The sequence below is a fragment of the Pantherophis guttatus genome, chromosome 5 (assembly GCF_059756535.1).
Source record: "Pantherophis guttatus breed Tessera chromosome 5, ASM5975653v1, whole genome shotgun sequence".
Lineage (NCBI taxonomy): Eukaryota > Metazoa > Chordata > Lepidosauria > Squamata > Colubridae > Pantherophis > Pantherophis guttatus.
The window spans coordinates 54,209,871-54,232,466 of NC_142067.1; the positions used below are offsets into that span (position 1 = coordinate 54,209,871).

Genomic DNA, 22,596 nt, shown 5'->3' on the forward strand with positions numbered 1-22,596 from the left:
GTTCTGAATCTGCTAAAATTTATAATATTTTTTGGACTATGCATTGCTACTACTGAGCTTCCAATCTGTTTTTAGCCTGTACAGTGTTAACACTTTGACCTAAAGTAGAATAGTCTTTCTGATTTTCTTTGGATTTTTTCTTCCTTCCAATTCTTTGAAACTGCTTTAAATTGTTAGGACACCTTGTTTGCACAGATGAAGCACTCCCTTTTGATGGGCATAAATGGTTTTTTCTTAGCTTGATGAAGGTCATCAATTTTGTTTAAGTAAGGCTGCAAAGCAGGTACATCATAATTGATCTCATTTGACAGTTGCACTGGGAATAAGCTTTCCAGGAAAGGGTGGGGAGGTGTAAATTCCAATGGTTATTGCATCTCTGTCTGATAAAATTATTTCCTGCCTGCAGAGGAGCCTCATTTTTTTTTACTTTACCTACGTAAGCTGAGAGTTCAAAGATTCTCTGGAATTCCACATGAGACCAGAAGGTCTGATTTCAACTAGCCTTGAGAAGTTGTGGTCTTCTGCAATTCCACAAGTATTCCTCAATTTGTATTATGCTATATTGATTCATATTCTCCGACCTTGCTGATTCACCTTCAGGCAAGGAAATCTATCTTGGAAGGAAAGATTTCACCAAATCACACACGAGTGCTCCAGACCACCCTATCTGGAATTGTCAGAACTGAAATCTTCCCATTCTACTGACATTATAGTTGACTACATTATGCTTACTCTGTTTCTACAGGTCATCTCCAATGTCAGTTTGGTGTCTCCATTCTGCTTGGTCCTTTCAGCATTAAGCTTTTCATCAAAAGCTTAATGGGCAGCTCAAGATATAAAACAGACTATCATATGAATAGGTGGTCTCCATATTCTCAAATGCCATTAGCTAATTATGCTTTAGACCAGGGGTCTCCAAATTTTTCAGTCTGAGTGCCACATTGGACATTCAAGAGATAGATGTCTGTGGAAATTCTCAGTCATCCGGTCATGGTTGTTCCAGAGGTGCTTTTTCAAGAGGCAACTAAACTTTCTGGTTTTTCTTTGAAGACCAGTTTTTCTTCTGTTTCTCATCCAAGAAGCTCATCCAAGGGATAGGGGAAAGCTCAGTTTTATAAACGAGAGAATAAAATTTAATTGAATGTGTTTCATTTTGCTCTGTGATATGATTCACAACAACAGCAAAAAAAGAAATGTGATGACTACAAAGAATAATGCCGTACTTGTATGGACAAATGATATAAGAAAAATGTCAAACATTAGCAAATGCTCTGAAGAAATAATGAATTGGTTACTTCAGATGAGAAAAGAAGGCTATTCTTTTTTTGAATAAATTTTATTTAAATTTTACAAATTTACATTAAATGAGAATCTGCCCAATTTTGTGGCACAGAATACAAATAATAATTATACCCCAAAAAGAACTTCAATAAAACAAAGCAAAGAAGTTCTGGCAATTTCAGGTTTAATCCACATGAAGCACAGAATTAATGTGAATGATGAAGCTGATCTTTTATTTCAAAATGAGTGAAATGCTGTTGTTATATCTGGGGCGTAAAACAAAAACGGAAGCTATGCTGGATCAGGCCACCCCCTCTCCCCTTGCAAGCAGAGGAAGTCACCTTCCAACTTGCTCAAAGGCAGCGCAAATTTTAAAGGGGAAGGTGCTTCCCCTTCCTCATCCAGCAACCTTCCAGCTGGCTTACAATGCCCCTCCATCGGAAAAATCTAGGGAATCCTACTTTCCTTTCCAAACAGTAGTGAATACAACCCTGCTTTCTCTCCCTGTACTGTTTGAAAAGGATTGAAGCACAGCACCTAGGAAATGCTGGCAGGCCGGAAAGAACCTTCCAGAGACCCAGATGTCACCTGTGGGCAGTGGTGGGTTGCAGTTCAGACACCTGCTTTAGAGTAATCATGGGACAGATTTTGCAGACATGCTTCCTGGTCTTCCAGATTATTTTCCTCCAAGGTCTTTGAGGCAGATCACGAACCTGGGATCCATCTCAGCATGTCTTCTTGACCAAAGATCACCAATTTCTCAGTGTAGCCTACCTCTGCTAAGGCTGCTAGTCAGAAATTGTCCATTGCTACTGAGCCACTCTTCCTGTCCCATTCATCACTAATAGCATTCCTGTGGATCTCTGAACTTGATAATCAGAGTAGTAATTAAAAGTTTGTGAACCGTTCTTTAATTTTCAACATTTCTGCATAAATATTACCTGAAACATTGTCTGTTTTCTACACGAGTCCTAAAACGAATTAAATGAAAAATAAAGGAGTCAAAATATTATCATGGTTCATTTATTCATTGAGGAAAATGATCCAAAGCTACATATCAAATATATAACCCTTTGCTTTCAGTAATTATGGTGCTTCCTTTAGGCAGCAATATCTGCAACTTCTTTTTTAAAAAGAAAATATGTTAACATTTTTAATAAACATAGTAAAAATTAATATAAACCAAACTACAAGAAAATAGGGGAAAAGGTAGAAGAAAAAAATGGAAAAGAAAGAAAAATAATATAGTAAATAATGTATAAAGAACTTAACCTCTTCATAATAACAAATATGAACAATTACAAATGTCTTAAACTTTCTTTTCATTTTATGTCTTCTCACAAATTTTTATTACAACTTTAACAAATTTCTTTTTTAAATTCAATGTGAGAAAGTTAACCCTGTCACTCAGCAGGAAAAAGGAGGTCTTAATCCTGCTGTACAGGGCTTTAGTCAGAACCCATTTGAAATACTGTGTCCATTTCTGGAGATCTCACTTAAAAAAAGATATTGATAATCTTGAGAAAATTCAGAGATGGGCAACAAAAATGGTGCTAGGCCTGAAGAACAAAACATATCAGGAGAGATTGGAGGAACTGAATATGTAAGCCTGAAGCACTGGTGGGTTTCTACTGGTTTGCCCCGGATGGGGCGAACAGGTAGTGATAGCGGCGGGAGGCTCTGCCCACCTGCCCGGACATCATCATGGACGCTCTGCGCGTGTGCAGAAGCACTGTGCTTGAGCGTGCGAGTGTGCGCGCTCCCAATTCCAAACCGGTAGCGAAGGTAAGTGGAACCCACTACTGGCCTGGAGGTCAGAAGGGAAAGTGGGGACATGATTGAAACCCTTAACTATATTAAGGGTGTGAATAAGGTTCTAGAAAGCAGTATTTTCAATATTAAGCAAAAATCAAGAACACGGGCATAACCTCAAAGTGACAGGAGGAAAGTTCAAAAGTAACATTAGAAAGTATTGAAGAGTAGTGGGTTGAACACGACAGAGTCTGGGTTGTCAGCAACTAACCAGGAAAAATAGTTTCTGAATCATATTCTATAATCTAGTATGGACAGATTCAACGGCTGTGAAAAAGATAAATTCCTTGCTATATGAATCATTAGGAAAAGGTCTGAAACAAAAGCTGCCGATATTGCCATATTTTAGTAGAAAAGCTGAGAGACTTCGGCTTGGAATAAAAAATGATTGAAAGAGATTATTATCAATTTGTAGAAAATTATACATGACATGGAGAAAGTGCAGCTAGAGATTGTTTTTCTTTCTTTTTATATCCTTGTTTCAAGCTCACCCAATGAAATTGGAAGAAATTTTAGAACCATTCCACATGTGCAGAATTAGCCGGTGAAATTTATTATGACAAAATGTAGTTGGGTTCTTAATTAGGATGGCTTTAAAATAAATTAATACATTCATAGAGACAGGCTTATTACTATGGAAAGTTGGGGGCTGTATGCTGTCAAATAATTGCAGAGGAACAACAGTAGGAGAGCATTGAATTCTCATCTTCAGCTTGCAAGAAAGTCAAAGGCATATGTTGAGTTCTTGAAGTGAGAGCTATTTATATGTTCTGAATACTGCAACTGTTGATGAGGATACACGAAGCAATTTCATATTTTATAAAAATACATTTTTATCAAATCCCATTTTATAACTATGCATTAAAGCTGGGATTGTGTTTACTGAATATTCCTATTAGAATAATTTTCATTCAGCTATTTAACATAAAATTAACCCACATGTCCTTTCTAAACAGTTAATTTGACAATTCCTGAAATGAACTGCTTATGTGTTTTTATTGTAAAAATTCCAGGTTCAATTCACTAACTATGTTTCCTTCTGAAGTGTTAGATTTTTTTTAAAGGAAAAGATATCTAGAAGTTTTCTCCTTGAGACTATGCAGAAGAAAAGATGAAGCATTTTAAGAAAAGAGTACCTATATTAAGAGAGGGAATGGTTTGGGTTTCTATGGCAGCTACTGTAGTTGTGCAAAAAACGTAGAAAAGGAAGAATGGATTTAATGGAATGTCAACATATCCTGAAAGTTAATGTTTTACCATCAGGAAAAAAATTAAAGCTGAAAAGCTCAGTATTTCAGGAAGACAACAATCCAAGGCATACTTGCAAATCACCTCTGGCGCTTACAAGAAAGAATGACAACAATGTTGGAATGCCTTTTGTGTCATATACAGATTGTGCCACCTTCTATTCCACTTAAGGATTCATTGAAATATACAATATCAACAGGATTGTATAATCTGTTGCTTACTACTGTATATTTACATTTCTGTGATCTACAAAAAGTTTTGATTGTCACGCGTTATTAAAGAACTTCCCATCCTTATTTACCATTGGTGATGGGGTCTGATTTGAAATGTCAGATAATCTGTTTTGAAAGATTGAAGTGAGAACCAAGGAAATATGCTATCTTGGTACTTGATCCTTTTAACAAGGAGGATTTGATTGAAGATTCAAAAATAGAGGGAACAGGATGATCACATGAGAATTTTTAAAGACAAAGTATAACCTGGTGGGATTTCATTAAAAGTAAATAAACAATAGTGCAGTCTCGGATAATATTATTGAGGAAGAAAACTGGGAGACTTCTATGAAGCTAATATGGTTGAATAAGCATCTTTCAAAAGCTCTTAGACTAAACAAGGATGCTTTGTGCTGGAAATTGAAGGAAGGGCTAATGGCCAAGGAAATCTACAAAGCTTCAACTAAGAAATGTAGGAATAAAGCCAGAAGATAAAGGAGGAAAATGAGCTAACACTAGCAAGGGAACCAAAATTCAGTTAGAAGGATTTCTTCAAATACGTCAACAGATAGAGGAAGACATGAGAGATGATGGGATCATGATGTATTGCAAATAGAGACATTTTAATAGATGATCAAGAGAAAGCAAAGAGACACAACTTCAATTTTGCCTCTTTCTATACATTCAAGCAGAATAGTGATTTGAGTAGCACAGCCTGAATGAATAAAAAGGGACAATGAACAAAAGGGGGGATACAGGTCAGTTAGGGCATGGTAAACAATCTTCTAGCTAATCCAGTTTTCCTGGTCTGATGAAATATATCCCAGAATATGGAAAAGTTCTTCCTCTGTCAATTATATTTTAGGAGTCCAGGAGAAAAGCATCAGAAGACCAGAGAAAAGTAAATGTGATCCCCCACCTAAAGAAATGGGAAAAAAGACAAAGATACCAATAATCAGCCAATTAACCTAACACCAATTCTGGTGACTGTCAAGACTCAGCACAGCTTTGTCAAAAGTACGTCATGTGAGGAATATCTCTTTCTTTGAAAAGATAACTACATTAGTGGACAACAGGAATGCTGTGGATAAAATCTAAAGGTTGCACATGACATTCTCATTGATTCAGATGGTAGTATAGTAATGTAGATCCACAAATGGTTGGCTAATGGCACTTAGACAGTCAACACTGATGGCTCTATATACAGTTGGAAAGCAATAACCAGCTGGGTCATGTAAAAATATGGATTAGGGTAAGTATCATTTAACTTTATTATGAGTAATCCAGATACTGGGATTATTGGGATGCTTACAAAATATGCAGTTGATACAAAAATTGGGAAATGTAGCCAACATCAAAGAAAACAGAATAATATTGTAATGTAAATCGATGAGGTTGGAAAACTGTTGAAAGGAACAAGATACCCTTCAAGAGGGAGAAATTTAAAATATTTCATCTGGTGAGGAAAAATATAGAGCACACATATAACATGGGGAATTTTGAGTTGGAAACACAACATCAGAGATGAATTGAGTGTACAAATTACTAACAAGTTGGATGTGAGTCAAAAATATGGGACAGCTTCTAGAAAGGCTAACTGTTTTGGGGTCTACAAGTACCAGCATTGATTAAAGTCTTGTGACGTATTTACTCCTTTCCAAGTGAGGTAGAGCAACACCTAGACTTCTTGGTACATTTCTGGACACCGCATTTCCAGAAGAATTGATAGAACAGGTTTAGAGATGGACTACAAAGATGATGCAGGAATTTGAAAACATGCCCTACAGGCTGAAAAAACATGGAGAAAAACAGATTGAGGGGAGACATGATATCAGTGCTCATGTGCATAAAAAAGTACTATAGGAAAGATGTTCAGGAAATATTTTCCATTGCCAGAAAAACTAGGACTAGAAATAATGGATAGAAGTTGAAACTATCCCAATTTTATTTGAATATAAGAATAAAGTTCCTAATATATTTTACCATTGAAGCAGGTTTTGATTTTCCATCCTTAAAGAAGAGGCTAGGTAACCATTTTTAAGAATGGTTAATTGTTTTTTCTGCACATTACAGATAATTGAACTAGAATATCCTTGTGTTCTTTTCCAAGTCTGCAATTCTATGATTCTACTAGTTGACTACTTTTCCATTACTGCATTTAATAGATGCTGTCAATATGTAGAGATGGATTAAAGCAATCCTGAGTTAGTGAACTGAATAGCAAATCACATTTGTTTTGATGAAAAGCAATCCTTCCAGTTCATGGTGGAGGAGATGGTGATTGGAATCAGTCTTTGATCTGTGACAAATGCTAATTAAGCAACAAAGTCCCACTTGAGTTCCACCAAGTCTTTTACTCTCAGTACACACCAATAGGCTGACCCTGAGAAGTTCACCTCAAAATTTTAGATGGTGGCACTGGTGGAAGCAGTGGATATGAAAGCTGGGATCCTGAGCTGCATATTCAAAATTTTGAAATAAGTCTTTGCATAAAGCAAGAAGTCTCAGGAGGAAGTGATGTATATTGATTGTTCAAATCCCCACCAGCCCTGCCCATTATCCCTTGCAATCTGTTCTGAAGGATTAGAAGTATTTTAGGAGGCCCTATTGCAAAATGTACATCTCTTTCTTTCTGTATTTTGATCTCATACAGTGCCCAGAAATTAAAAATACAAATAAAAAATACTGAATTCTCATAAGATTGCCAAGAGGTTTTGAGATTGAGCTTTCATGAGATTTTGCATTCTGACATGAGATTTTAGTGATTAAAAAATATTTAATTTTACTATGGGGATTTTATATTTGAGATATAGCAAAAATATTGCAAAAATATTGCAAATCCCTACAATAAACTGTAGCTTGTGGAATTAATAGTAGCAACAAGCCACAACATAAATCAAAATGTACAAGCAAACTTCCAGCTTTGATCTCAGAATCTCATTTGCTACCCCAAAGCAAGCATTGCTGGCAAATTTGGTTAGTAATTGACATAAAAATAAATAAATCAGAATTAAATAAATAAGCACCTTCACACTAGATAGAGAAATATCTGAATAAATTAGATGTTTTCTGATGGAATACACAGGCTTAATTAGACATTTATGTAACAAACATATAACAGATCCCCAACATTAAAAAAAAAACAAGCAAACCAAAATTTACATTATTGCAGCCCTAGAATGCTCCAAATTTAATACAAGAAGCAGCAAAAGTTGGAGAACTCACCTTCTAGAGTATTTTTTTAGAAAGCATCCCTATTTCCAAACCCTCCCAATCCACAAAGGCAGTGGGTGGGGGAGGTATAATATTATATTCATTTCTTGGAACTAACTAACTGGGACACTAGCTTTTGCATCAGTTGTCTTCTTTAACATATAATTCCCTCATAAATTTCTAAGAGGATTCCCTCACTTTAGATTCATCCCAAATTATTTTATCACTGTTCCATTCAGCCTTGCCTAGCCTTCCTCATCCACTTTTAATTTTAAAAAAATCATAATATCATCCTGCTTTTTCTCTGCCTTTTTAAACTATTCTTTGCTCTCTTAGACTAATTTTGCAACCATTTTTCCCTCTCTGGCGACATTATATATCTCAGTTTCTTTGCAGCAATCATTTTCTTGTATGTATTTAATCTCATGCCTCTTTCAGTACTTCATCCATGCAGTATTTTTTCAACCCTTCCCACTAGGATTAGGTTGCATATTTGTGTGACAGTTTGTAACAACATTCTTTTCATTCTGTTCTAGGCTACTTTTTTTTCTCTTTTAAAATGATCCACTGTCATTCATTCTCTGAGGAGATAAATGTATTATTTCTATTTTTTTTTTAATACTGGACCCATACTTTTTTTCTCTGCGCATTCTATTTTACTTCAGTTTCACTTTTTCCTTTTCTTACATAGCTGTTCCCCCCCCCCCAAGTTCCACCCTTGACATTACCCAAATAATAATCCGTGGCACATTCAAAATCTCTTATCATTCTTGTTTCCTTCATTGATTTTCTCAATCTGTCATCATAAAGAGTTAAATAAATCATTTTGCGGAATGGGGTGTGGATTTGGTCAATTTTTGATACCTGCCAACAGCCTGAACTAATACCTGCAGGGTTTTTTTTCCTGACTTGCCATTGCCTCCTTTCTAGTGCTGAGAAAGAGTGACTGGTCCACATTTAGCTAGGTGGCTTTGTGCCTAAGGTAGGGCTATAACTCATGGTTTCCCAGTTTCTAGCCTGATGCCTTAACCACTACACCAAACTGGCTCAATGGTTTTTAATTATTTGAGAGCTAGTGATGTGTTAAAGTGCTAGACTAGAAATAGGGAAAGTCAGACCTAGTCCTGCCTTGAGTGTGGAAGCAGCTCCTTGTCATATCATATATAAATTGCTTCAATGTGCAACTATTTTCCACATTGCATTAATGTGGAAGTACAGTAGATGCAGCTAATTCCAGCAGTGAGGCTGGACTGGTCACTTCTTTAACTTGAACTTTATTTAAGAGAAATTCAACCAGTCTAATGGAGATAGGGACTACTTCTCCCTCCCACTCCAGTTTCCTCAGGTTTTATCTCTTGTAGGGGAAACTTCTCTTTAAAAGTACTAATACTATGGATGAATGAATCAGATCAAAGTGCAATTTGAATTTTTTATTTGATTTAAGGAGATATTTTTATTCATATCTGCAGTTAAAAAATAGTTCATCCAAAGTTTCAGAAAAATATGTGTGCATTTGCATGTCCATTAAATGTTCAAATTAATTCAAAAATGTATGATTTGATACATCACGTAAGCAATTCACCTTGAAGATTCAATCAAAGAGATAATTTGATCAAATTGCCTCCAAGTCAACATTTTGAATAGAAACTTCCTACATTTTCACAGTATAGAAGTAAAGAAGAACAAGCAGGAAGACAATAGAAAGCTATAGTTGCAACGATATTCTTCTAGAAAAATAGTTCCTTCTTTTATGTCTTTCATCTCTGGCATTATAAACATGACATTATTATAGTATTGCCTTTTTAAAAGACCACATGCCCATTTTTAAAAGAAAAAAAGATAGCTCTTGCATTGCAATTTCCTTGGAGGTATGCCCACCTGCTTGGAGAATGGGGTGGGGTCAGTGTTACAGGGGACAGACCAGATGGCATGATAAATAGCATTCTGAAAAGCTGAAGGGAATACTGTAGAGCAGGAGTATCAAACTCAAGGCCCGGGGCTCTGATCTGGCCTGCAGGGTGCTTATCTCTGGCCCGCGGGGCCACCCTGGAAACAATGAAGGACTGGCTCGCAGTGCCTCTGGCAGCAAAAATGGTACTTGGGAGGGCCACACGCTGGCAGAGGATTGCAGGAGGAGAGCCTGTTTTCTCTGGCAAAGCACTCGGGCCACCACAGGCGCCCCCGACATGAGTGACGTCAAGCTGGCCATGCCCACTCTGTCCCCCTGAGGTCAAACACAACCCTGATGCAGCCCTCAATGAAATTGAGTTTGACACCCCTGTTGTAGAGGAACCTAATGTCTGCCTTCTTAAGGTTTTGTGCCTGAAATATTATGCAAGGAAGTGTTTGTGATCATTGACTCTTCGTTTTAGTTCCTTAGATCAACATATCTGATCTTCAGGAAGATTACAGACAATACAGAATTATGTAAGATTTCACACATGCATCCCCTCTACACAAATGAGACAAATGAGAGTGTGTGGGTCTATTGCTTGCTACTTTGAATTGAGTATAATGTCAGCATATATTAAAATCCTAAGGGATGTAGGATAGGGTTAAATTTTGGATATGCTACAAGAAACAGAATGGTACTAGACTTGCAAAATTAAGGCAGCTTAAAATATTTTCTTTAAGGTTCATTAACAAAAATAATTTAAACCAAACAACCTTTCTTCAGGGGTCTATTGGTCTCCCTTAGCTTGCTTGTTTTCTTGCAGACATTTCATTATCTTAACTAGGTAACATTATCAGTGCTAGTAAGGAGTGCTGTTTGCTGTCAGTTTATTTATTTATTGTTTATTTATTGGTTCGATTTATATGCCGCCCTTTTCCAGAGACTCAGGGCGGCTTACAATGCGTTAAGCAATAGCCTTCATACTTTTGTATATACCTGCTTAGTAGGGCTTTCGGGGCCCCCAAGCAGTGTTCTTTTTTATACAAAGTCAGCTTATTGCCCCCACAAACTGGGTCCTCATTTTACCTACCTCGAAAGAATGGAAGGCTGAGTCAACCTTGAGCCTGGTGAGATTTGAACTTGCAGTAATTGCAGGCAGCTGGTGTTACTTAACAGTGCTTTAGTCTGCTGCACTACCAAGGCTCTATACTTATACACTTACTTATATTCTAGTGTCTTGCCTGTCTGTGTGGGTGGGGGTGGTCTTAGGGATTCTTTGGTTGGTCTGTTTATTAATGGCTCTTTGGCAGTTTCATGATTGGGGTATTGCTTATTTGCTTCTTGATCTGAAGTTGATTTTGCAGTTAATCTATGCTGATCTGAACTGAAAAATAGCATTCCTTACTAGCACTGATGATATTACCTAGTTAGGATAATGAAATGTCTTCAAGAAAACAAGCAACCTCAGAGAGCACTAAGGACTCCTCATTTCAACCCTGAGCTACAAATATTCTCCTTTATTGGAACCTTTCTTCAGTTTGCTAATTTGTTTCCTCATGTGAATACCACATGTAATGACAACATGAAGTATTCACAAGCTTTGACTTTAAGTTACATTAATTGTAAAAATTGTAACTATGCCAACGTATTACTTTTCATATATTGAAGAAAAGTTAATAATTCTATCTACAAAGTTGTTTTTCTTGTGCCTGAAGAAATGAAGAAAACTCTTCCAGGACCACTGGATAGCCTGTCCAGAGTCTTAACTAATCTTTATTTTTAAAGGAAATCAACATGAAAAAAATCCCTGTGAAGATATCTGAGTTTCTTAGAATCATCATTGGTATTAAAAAGTCTTTTCAGTACTTTCATGGCAATAAATTAATCACATAATTTTAATAGGAAGTACACTTCAGTAACCATTATCTGCATCAAAATCAACAATGAACAGTTCATTTCATTAAAAAAACATGTTTCTAGCGTGCACCAGGGAATCTTTCAGGTCTTCCATGGTCTTGAACCTGCAGATGTTAAGCCTACTGAACCTGAGTTATGCAACTAGTTGTTCTAATGATAAGATATAAGCAGACAATTCATAGTCATAATAAGTTTTTGCAACATCATAATATCAGGTAATTTGATAATAATTTATGGGTTTAATTTAATGTTAAAATGAAATTTGTTTGGCTTATCCCCCTGCCCAAGTTTAATTTGAATAATTCTAGAAGGTTCTGTACAGGATGCAAATGGACTTGCCAATAAATAAATAACATACTGCTTCCATTAAAATTAGGGGGAAAGTTATATGAATTGGTTTATGAATCTAAGGCTACAAACAAACAAACAAACAAACAAAAAGAACTTTCATTTTATCCAGAAGCCTCAAGGCTTGGGGACCTGGAAAATGAAGATGAAAGATGAACAATCAGTTTCAGATATATTGTATATATTGATTACCTGCATTTTATAAATTGCACAGGATAAATAGTAATCAAAATATCAATGAACAACATCTGCAGGAAATACAAATGTAGGCATTTCAACCTGATCCAGAAACTGCACGATAAGTGTTCCTGAAATGGCAATTAATTACAGAGTCTTACTCAAATCTAAGTTTCATTAAGTCCTTTTTATTTATTTTTAAAATTTGTGTGTGATTCTTCAAAACCAGTTCTTTCCAATCCAGTGGAAATTGTGTTGGAGCAAGGTGTAAAGGATTATCTGCTTAGACATTTCATATTTAAATACAAATAATTTACAGGCCACTTATTTGATGAGGATGTTTTATATCTAGGATAGTAAGACTAAAAAAGTTTTCCCCATTTTTTTAAGAACAGAAAGAATAACAATTCCTTTTGGTTTTCTCCACACTTGGAATTGATTTTGTTTTTGTGGAATCTGTCATTTTAATACCTGGATTTGAGTTTTAATTTGATTATTTATTTACTCATCTTTATTGAAGACATGACTTACTTGGGAAAGGGGGTGAGGATCCAAAAGATAAAATATTCATATTTTAATAGGCAACAGTTTAACTAGTAACAACACACTATGAAGAATGAAAAACACTACTCAGTGTTGATCAGTTTTGAAAACTGTTGTTAATAAATAGCATTCCATTCTTCCCTTGTTTTCAACATTTCAGTGGAAATCACTGTCACAAAATACATTGTTAAACTCCATTGTAAAAAAATAGAAGTGTGTGGGACATTCTTAGTACAAAATATTGGTGAAACTTCCCCACTGAAAGTTTCGGAAATGTTGACTTTTTCAGCTTATATTACAAAAAAATGAGATTCCATAAACTTTACATCAAATGCTTAATTGTTAATAAACAAAGACAGTGCAAGAGAGACATTAAGCTTTGTGTCCTGTTTACAACTTTACAGCTTAACACATGCATGTGCCAGAATGATGCAGTTTATTTTTCTGTGCTAAAGAACCCCCCCAAAAATGATGGGATTTTCAGATAACTTCAATAAAAAGCACTCTTTTTTCTGTTTATAAATCTTAATAAATTTCCTATTAAATTGATTAAATATTGGAAGCCCACTAAAAATTATAGATACAAAAGCTGATCATCCCAAACTAGCTTTCTCTTTTACTTTTTTTTTCCTCATAGAAATTCTCATTTGCAGAGCAAGTCAATAAGTTCTGTGTTGAAACTTCTCACTGTCCATGGACACCCCACCCCCGACTCAATTACAGATAGTCTTCAATTTACAATAGTTTGTTTAGTGACCATTCAAAAGTGACTTATGACCATTTTCACACTGATCACTGTTGCAGCACCCCTATAGTCACATGGTTTACATTTGGCTGCTTGCTAGCTGCTTAATATTTATGACGGTTGCAGTTTCCCGTGGTCATGTGATCACCTTTTGCAATCTTCTGATAAGCAAAGACAATTGGGAAGTCAGATTTACTTAGCAGCTGTGTTACTAATTTAAAAACCTTAGTGATTCACTTAACAAATATGGTAAGAAAAGTCATAAAATGGGACAAAACTCACTTAACAAATTTCTCACTTAACAACATACATTTTGGGCTCAATTATGGTCATAAATTGAGGACTACCTGTACTTTTTAATCTATTGTCCCCCTGAGCCTCTTTGTTTTAAGGCTATTTATGAATGATCTTATTGCATTACTATGCCATTTTAGAAAAGCCCTTCATTCTGAGGCCTTAAAATTGTGCTTGGAATTGTGAGCAATTAGAATTATGCTCAAAGCTAATATTATGAAAAAAAATTATCATCATGTTCTTTTGCCTCCTGATCCCACTCCACCTAAAGTTGAATATGATTTTTAATCCAAATGGTTTCTTTCTTACATATACATGTTGTTTATACACTTTTTTGACATGTGAATCCTCTTCTGGTTCTATGTGTAGCCTTACAGAAAGGTGCTCCAATCCAAAAAGGAAAAACCATAATGCAATCAAAGTTAATGTAAATTAACTTTGAAATTTATCCATTTATGAAATTCTTACTGAATCCAACATAGATATTCAGATAGAGACAGATACCCATCTACTTGTATGCCTCCTTGTTGCCCATCTCAAGACAATTCTAGAGTTATATGGGGTCAGGAAAAGCTATATATACAAAAATAATCAGCATATTCTGACACAGTGATGCACACAAAGAGTATCCAACTACATATTCACATTATCTACAATAAAAAGAACTTTTATTTCAAAAGATGGAAGATAAAGAAAGTAGCAATTGTGTATGTGTTCTGTTAAAACTTTTCAATCTTACTTATGCAAAGTGAACACCAAAATGCCTTTTGGGGAACTGTCAAAGTAGTGCAAGTCACATGGAGTCACCTTGTAATAAAACATTTTCTGAAATACACTAAATAATGGGAGTAGCTGGTATTCAGTCCAATTCAGTAGGGCATCCTTAGCCTAGAAGAGAGCAGGGCTTCTAGGAGTTGCAAGTAATCAGTTCATGAAACAACTGTAACTACATCCAGTGAAAATCAGCACAGTCAAGTGAAATTAATGGGAAGTATTTATCACAGTGAAAAATTTCTGCCTGCCTACTAGATTTCACCTGAGTTATGTATGTTAAATGGTGCTATATTTTTGTACAAAAAAAGTAATGTCATTTTTTAAAAGATTCACAGGCCAAGCAGGAATTAATGAAAAACTAAGGCTGCCATTAGTTTTCTTTTTTGACAGAAATGCCTCATTTTGGCTCACTTCGTGGTATTGAATTCCAACAATTGCCTTCGATAATCACAATTCTCTCTCTCTCTTTTTTCTGCCAGCCTTCCTTTGAGTGAGCAGTTATTTACTCTGAAAACTGATGGCTACTGAATTTATTGGGGCTTATTTGGGATAAACATGTCAATGTAAATCGAACTGCTTTAGTTCTGTTGAAAGAGGCATCCACAAGAATTTTGTTGGTTGCAATTCATCTTTAGAACTCTTCAGACATCTTGCTAGCCATGGCAAAAAAGATTTGTATACTTGTGATACTGAGTTCCTGTATCAGTACAACATTATGTGGCATTTTATGAATCAATTTCCTTTCATTTCCACAATGCACAAAAATTTGGATTACTGTACCATATGCCAGCAGCAGATATGGTCATCAGCAAGGCATCACTATATTATTATGTAAAAATATTCAGCAACAGATAAATGGTGGAAAATGGCTCAAAACTGTCCTATGGTAAAATTGAAGTGTAAATGATTAGAATTGGGATGATTTTAAGGTGCAGCATTAGATTAAGCTCACTTGACTTGTGAATTACTTGTGAAGTAATTGGGATGTCATTTTACAGAGCATAGATCAGACCACTTCCATAAGGAACTTCTTAGATTTATATATGGTGCTCTTCATAGTTTTGTCCCTAGGAAAAATATGCCATTTCCCTGGTTCAGCATAAATGATTTCCCATGTATTTTCAGACATGGGGCAGACTTAGGAAGCATAGCTGCAAATATTATACTGAAAGAAGGCCAATGGGTGTCAATCAGATAAGATTTATTTATTTATTTTTTATTTGATTTGATTTCTATACCGCCCTTCTCCAGCAGGACTCAGGGCGGTGAACAGCCAAGATAAAACATAACATATAAAATTTAAAAAACAGTTTAAAAGACATTAAATAATTTTGGCCCTCAATTTAAAACAACCCAGTTAAAACCAATTTCAAATTAAAACCGAAAGGATGGGATCAAGCCAGCCCTGCTAGATGGAATAGATGAGTTTTCAGGGCCCGATGAAAAGTCCGGAGGTCTGGTATCATGCGTATCTCTGGGGGTAGGTCGTTCCAGAGGGCAGGTGCTGCCACAGAGAAGGCTCTCCCCCTGGGGGTCGCCAGCCGACATTGTCTGGCCAACGGCACCCTGAGGAGGCCCTCTCTGTGGGAGCGAACTGGCCGGGGGGGAGGCTATTGGCGGCAGAAGGTGGTCTCGTAGATACCCCGGCCCTAAGCCATGGAGCGCTTTAAAGGTGGTCACCAACACCTTGAAGCGCAGCCGGAAGACCACCAGAAGCCAGTGCAGCTCACGCAGGAGAGGTGTCACATGGGAGCGCCCAGTCGCTCCCATAATTCCCGGCGCGGCCGCATTCTGGACCAACTGGAGCCTCCGGGTGCACCCCAAGGGGAGCCCCATGTAAAGAGCATTGCAGTAGTCCAGGCAGGAAATGACGAGTGCCTGAGTGACCATGCGTAGGGAGTCCCGATCCAGAAAGGGGCGCAAGTGGCGTGTCAGGCGGACCTGATAAAAAGCCCCCCTGGCCTCGGCCGTCATATGCTCTTCTAAAGACAGCCGAGCCCTCTCCGTGGGGACCAGTGATTCACCCCCAATAACCAGCGATGGCACCAGCTGGCTATATCGGGACGCCGGAAGCCACAGCCACTCGGTCTTGGAAGGGTTGTGTTGGAGCCTTTTTCTCCCCATCCAGGCCCGCACGGCCTCCAGGCACCGGGACATCACTTCAAGGGCATCGTTGGGGTGGCCTGGGGTGGAGATGTACAGCTGAGTGTCATCAGCGTATTGATGGAACTCCACCCCAAAGCCATGGATGATCTCACCCAGCGGCTTTACATAAATGTTGAACAGAAGGGGCGAGAGGACCGACCCTTGCGGCACCCCACAAACAAGGCGCCTCGGGGTTGACCGCTGCCCCCCTGCCAACACAGATTGTGACCGGTCAGAGAGGTAGGAGGAGAACCACTGCAAAATGGTGCCCCCCACCCCCAACCCCTCCAACCGGTGCAACATGATACCATGGTCGATGGTATCAAAAGCCGCTGAGAGATCTAACAGGACCAGGATAGAGGAACAACCCCTATCCCGAGCCCTCCAGAGATCATCCACCAACGCGACCAATGCCATTTCTGTGCTGTGCCCAGGCCTGAAGCTGGACTGGAGCGGATCTAGATAGACAGCTTCATCCAGGTACTGTGGAAGCTGCTGCACCACCACACTCTCAACAACCTTCGCAATAAAATGAAGGTTGGAGACTGGATGATAGTTAGCCAAAACAGCCAGATCCAGAGAGGGCTTCTTGAGGAGGGGCCTCACTACCGCTTCTTTCAAGGCGGCCGGTAGGACACCCTCGCTCAAAGAAGTGTTAATAATCCTCTGGAGCCAGCCTCGTGTAACCTCCCGGGAAGCAAGCACCAACCAGGAGGGACACGGGTCCAATAAACATGTGGTCGTGTTCAGCCGTCCCAGAATCCTGTCCACGTCCTTGGGAGCCACAGGATCAAACTCCTCCCAGATAACACTCTCAAGACCTGCCTCAATCATCCCGTCCGGACTTACCCAGTCAGAGGCCAAGCCTTCCCGAATCTGAGCGATCTTATCATACAGATACTGCACAAAATCCTCAGCTTGACCCTGCAAGGGATCATCCCGCGCTCCCAGATGGAGGAGGGAGCAGGTCACCCTAAACAGGGCGGCTGGGTGATTATCTGATGACGCAATAAGGGCAGCAAAATAGCTAGATTTTGCCACTTTTATCGCCACTAGGTAGGTCTTAATATGAGACCTCAGCAGTGTTCGGTCGGATTCGGAACGGCTGGTCCTCCAAACGCTTTCCAGGCATCTTTTCCGGCGCTTCATCTCCCTCAGCTCCTCGGAGAACCAAGGAGCTAGGTGAGTTCGGTGCCGGGTCAGAGGCCACAAAGGCACGACGCGGTTCAAAGCCCTGGTGGCCGCACTGTCCCAGGCGGCCACCAGGTCTTCAGCCGAGTCATGAGCCAGAATCTCAGGAAATGGCCCAAGCTCCATCTGGAACTTATCAGGATCCATCAGGTGCCTGGGGCGGAACCACCTAGTCGGTCCCGCCTCCCTGCGGCGGGGTGTAGCGGTTAGAAAGTCAAGTCGAAGGAGCGAGTGGTCAGACCATGACAAGGGTTCGATGACTATATCCCCTGTATCAAGGCCACTTGACCACTGACCAGAGATAAAAACTAAATCCAGAGTGTGCCCGCCCGTGTGAGTAGGGCCATGAATTAACTGAGACAGGTCCATGGCTGTCATGGAAGCCATGAACTCCTGAGCCACCTCAGACGTTTCACCGATGGATGGCAGGTTGAAATCCCCCATGACCAAAAGTCTGGGGGTATCAACCGCCACCTCAGCTATGACGTTGAGCAGCTCAGGCAGGGCCGTTGCCACATGGCAGGGAGCCAGGTACGTGATCAACAAGCCCATCTGCACTCCATGGCCCCACTTCACAAGAAGGGACTCACATCCGGCTATCTGTGGAACAGTGGTCTCCCTTGGATCAAGACTTTCCTTTATAATAACCGCCACCCCCCCGCCCCTGCCCTGAGCTCTCGGCTGGTGGAATGCATGGAAGCCTGGTGGGCACATATCTACAAGGGGATACGTCAATAGTATTATTGCTATGGAATATTTTTTTGAGACTGGAATAATAATATATCTCTTGGTAAGTTTTCCTTTAAACTAGTAATTTATTGATGGCTTGCCACACAATCTTATTATTCATTAATGAATAAGAGGTTAAGTATTTATTGAGTAATTGTTGCTTAATAAGTTGTTAGCTATCTAAGCTTACCTTACCCCCAAAGATACCAAAATCAGATGAACTAAATGCTTAAAAATATCACTTTCCCCAAATTATCCAAACTGTGCTCTAACATTGCCTGGGAAGACCATTTCATAGTCTCATAGGTTATTTCTGTTCATGATGCAGCAACTAGGAGCAAGTTCTTCTCAATGGGGATATCTCAATTTCAATTGTTCCAAGAAGTGTACTGCAGGTCCCATACTTTATTCTTTGAAATGGTGGTTGTAAGAAAACAGCACTCTGTTTCGGGACCAGTCTGTATTTTAGTATTATCATTAGTTTTTTAAAATTTATTTATTTATTTATTTATAGGATTGTTAATTATATTTTATTGTTTTCTTGAAAACTGCTTTGAGCTCCTATGGAAAAAGAGAAGTACAGGTAGTCCTTGACTTATAATAGTTCAAAGTTACAACAGCAGTGAAAAATGACTTATGACTGTTTTTCACATGACCATCAGTGGTGGGTTGCTACCAGTTCGCCCCAGATCAGGCGAACTGGTAGCGGCGGCGGGAGGCTCCGTCCACCCACCTGGACACTTCTGTGCATGTGCAGAAGTGTTGCACATGTACACAAGCATGCGCGTGCCCACAATCCCCTGAAACCCGCCCCTGATGACCATTGCAATATCTCCATGGTCACATGATCAAAATTCAGATGCTTGAAAACTGACTCATATTTATGATGGCTGCAATGTACTGCAATAATGTGACCAGCTTTTGTGACTTTCTGACAAGCAAAGTCAATGAGGAAGCCAGATTCACTTAACAACTGCGTTACTAACTTAACAACTGCAGTGATTCACTTAACAAATGTGGCAAGAAAGATCGTAAAATGGGGCAAAACTCACTTAATTAATGTCTCACTTTGCAGCAGAAAATTTGGACTCAATTGTGGTCATAAGTTGAGGACTACCTGTAGTAAGATAAAATTAATAAAAATGAATAACAATATTATTCTTACAATACTCTTACAGTATTTTCTGTGGAGCTAAAAATGGGACCAATCTGAGTGTGAATTGAATAGCACTTGATGTTGCTCACCATGTCTCAGCAGGTTTAGTGATTGGATGGACTCATATGCTGGTAGCTATATGATACATATTTAGATTTTGGGTCAATTCAGTTGCAGTAATTCACAATTGGAAGAATCTGATTCTGTCAAGCAAGGCACTACTCATAAGTAAAGATGACAGAATGAGGCCTAGAAACTATGCTCGCTAACATACAGAAACAATATCTGTTCAAAGCTGATACAGCGGTATCTAACGAGACAATCTTTTTTAAAGATTGTCTAGCTATGAAAATATTCAGAAGAATACTTAAGACGTACGATGTTCTACCATAATAATGAAACTCAGTAGTCCATTCAGTAGTTTTCTTTCAGGCAGAACTTCAGCTGAAGAGGTTTCCAATGAGCTATAAATAATGTTCAGAAATCTCCAATGCTTACACAACTGCTCCATTTCCCCAGCATATTTCAAATGACACAGGTGTTTGTTTGAAAGTCAATGCTTCCTAAAAGTATTGCACTTAGTGGGAAATAACAGATCAATACACACACATGTGTGCAGACAAACTCCTGTGAATGACAAATGTCACACAAGAACTCCTGTTTTTGACAAGAATCAGGCACAGTTAAAGTCTAGCTGCACGACCCAACTAAGCATGAAATGCTTTCACTGTTTAACATTAGAAAAAAACCAAGATAATTTTGTAAACAGTTTCACAGTATATCAGGAATCATGTTATAACATCTCTGCCCTCTCCCCAGCCCAGTCCCACCCCAATTCAGACCTATGGCTTTTTAGAGTTAGCTAAATCATCGCTTAAGAAAATAGTGAGGTACTCTAAATAGCTGCCAGTCTGGTATGATGAAAATGGCATGCATTAATGGGGCAGTTTAAAAGGTGCCAATCAAATTCTAATAATAAACTGGTTTAAAACAGAAATGCCTTCTTAGTAGTGAGTTTTTAAAGGATTTTTTTTTTGCATCTCATTATTTTCTAAATTCTAAATCTAAGTCTAAAATTAATTACACACAAATATACATTATTTAAAGATTCTTTACTACAATACTTTTGTACATGCTGGATTTATTATTAAAGTGAAAGAGAAAGAAATTACAGAAGTACAGTATCGTATTGATCTGCAGATCTTTCTGCACATCTTGGGTCTTAAAGCTGCAATAAAGGCATATCATTTAAATCTATTTTGGAGAAATATATATAAAAATCTGGAGTTAAAGCTCAGGTCAGTAATAATTATTACCTACAGATTCTCCATTCATGTTTGCCCTGATCTATGTATTTTTGCTTTTTGTCATCAAAAACAAAACAAAACAAAAGCCACTTGCTTATGTATGAGAATATTGATTTCCCCAACTAAAAAGTGGAACAATAAAAGGTAAAACAAAATAGGAAAATATACAATATTGCAGCTTCAACCCAAATCTTCACTGATCTTATTGATGGATGGACAGACAGTAAACATTTTAGACTGCTGTTTTCCCCCCTTTTGAAAGTGTTAATGTTTTCTGTCCCCTCATTCAGTTCTAAACTTTGGATTCATTCTCTAAATTGGCCACATCACCATTCCTTTCTGCTTGTTCTTCATGGCTCTTAGCTTCCTCTCCAGCCTCCATTTCAGCATGCTGATCTAACTGGCTTGAGACAGACCAAGTAAGGGGTAACTCTGCTCGATTGGCCATCTCTGCCAATTCTTTGGCGCTATAAGATGGGGTGTTGGTTTCATATGTCTCATGGAAATTATTATAATCAACTTCATAAAATCCATCCTCTAGGGTGAGAACAGGTGTGAAACGATAACCCCACAGAATTTCACTGGTAATGTAAGAACTTCGGGCTTGGCATGTCATCCCTGCAAAGAAAGAAGAGAGAAATTAGAAAGATTAGCTAGACTCAGTGGTACTAAATTTACTTATTTATTAATCACATTTATATAGCTGGCGATATGACTCTGGGCACTGTACACACAAGTACATCTTTTATCTTTGGTTTTAATTCTTTTGCTACTTGGAATGCTTTTTCATGGAAAAGTGGGATAAAAAACATTTTTAAATAATATACTTACTATGATTTTATACTTAAATTCCAAGGAAAAAGCACGACAGATTTTTAAAATTCAAGGTTTAATAGCATGCAAAAATGATGTCTTATATTCAATTTAGAAAAAGAACTTTACAGATAGTCCTTGTTTAGCAAGTGCCACATATAGTGATCATTCATGGCTTCTTTTTTTGGTGGCAATTTTATTAAACACTATAATTATAACAATAAAAACTAATTCAAACTGAACAAATATACAAAAATAAAAAGAGTAGAAAGTGCAGAAAAAAAGAAAAAAAGGGAGAAATAGAAGAAGGAACAGAAAAGAAAGAAAAGTAAAAATATAGTAAAGAAAATAAAATAAATATATGAAGTGACTTTGCACCTTCACCACAAATATGAACAATTTTAGTAACTTATCATCTTCTCTTAAAATACAACAAATGATTTCTTCTTCCCATATTCCATAAAGCACAGTCATTTGAGTTCTTGTGCCAGCAAAAGTTCACAAAGGTTTATCAAAGATATTTATTTTAATCTTGATCAAATAAACCAACTATATATTGTTTTACTTCTAACAAAGAATCTTTAGCCCATTCAAATTGTGTCATAGAACTTAATTTCTTTTCATTTTTTTGGTCACTTCTCACGAGATACTTCAAAACATGCCTCTTTTGTAAACCCAGTACAAGAAAATTATCCTGTATTAGAAAATACCAGGGTGGTATTCGGACTTGTTCCTTTGGTGGGTGAGGTTCTTTCTGGCCAATAATCTTGTAGAATGCTTTTGGTCAGTTCTTTTCT

At 37.9% G+C, this 22,596-nt stretch overlaps 1 protein-coding gene across 2 annotated transcripts in view; it reads right to left on the bottom strand.

The window, feature by feature from the left end:
• Positions 1 to 20,774: 20,774 nt before the first annotated feature.
• KCNJ6 (potassium inwardly rectifying channel subfamily J member 6) overlaps positions 20,775 to 22,596 on the bottom strand; it is a 109,125-nt gene continuing 107,303 nt past the window's right edge. For both annotated transcript variants that reach the window (XM_034402343.2, XM_034402117.2), the window contains one exon: positions 20,775 to 21,604. In XM_034402343.2, coding sequence (XP_034258234.1) covers positions 21,279 to 21,604 — 326 coding nt within the window. In that variant the 3' untranslated portion in view covers positions 20,775 to 21,278. The remainder of the gene's footprint in view (positions 21,605 to 22,596) is intronic.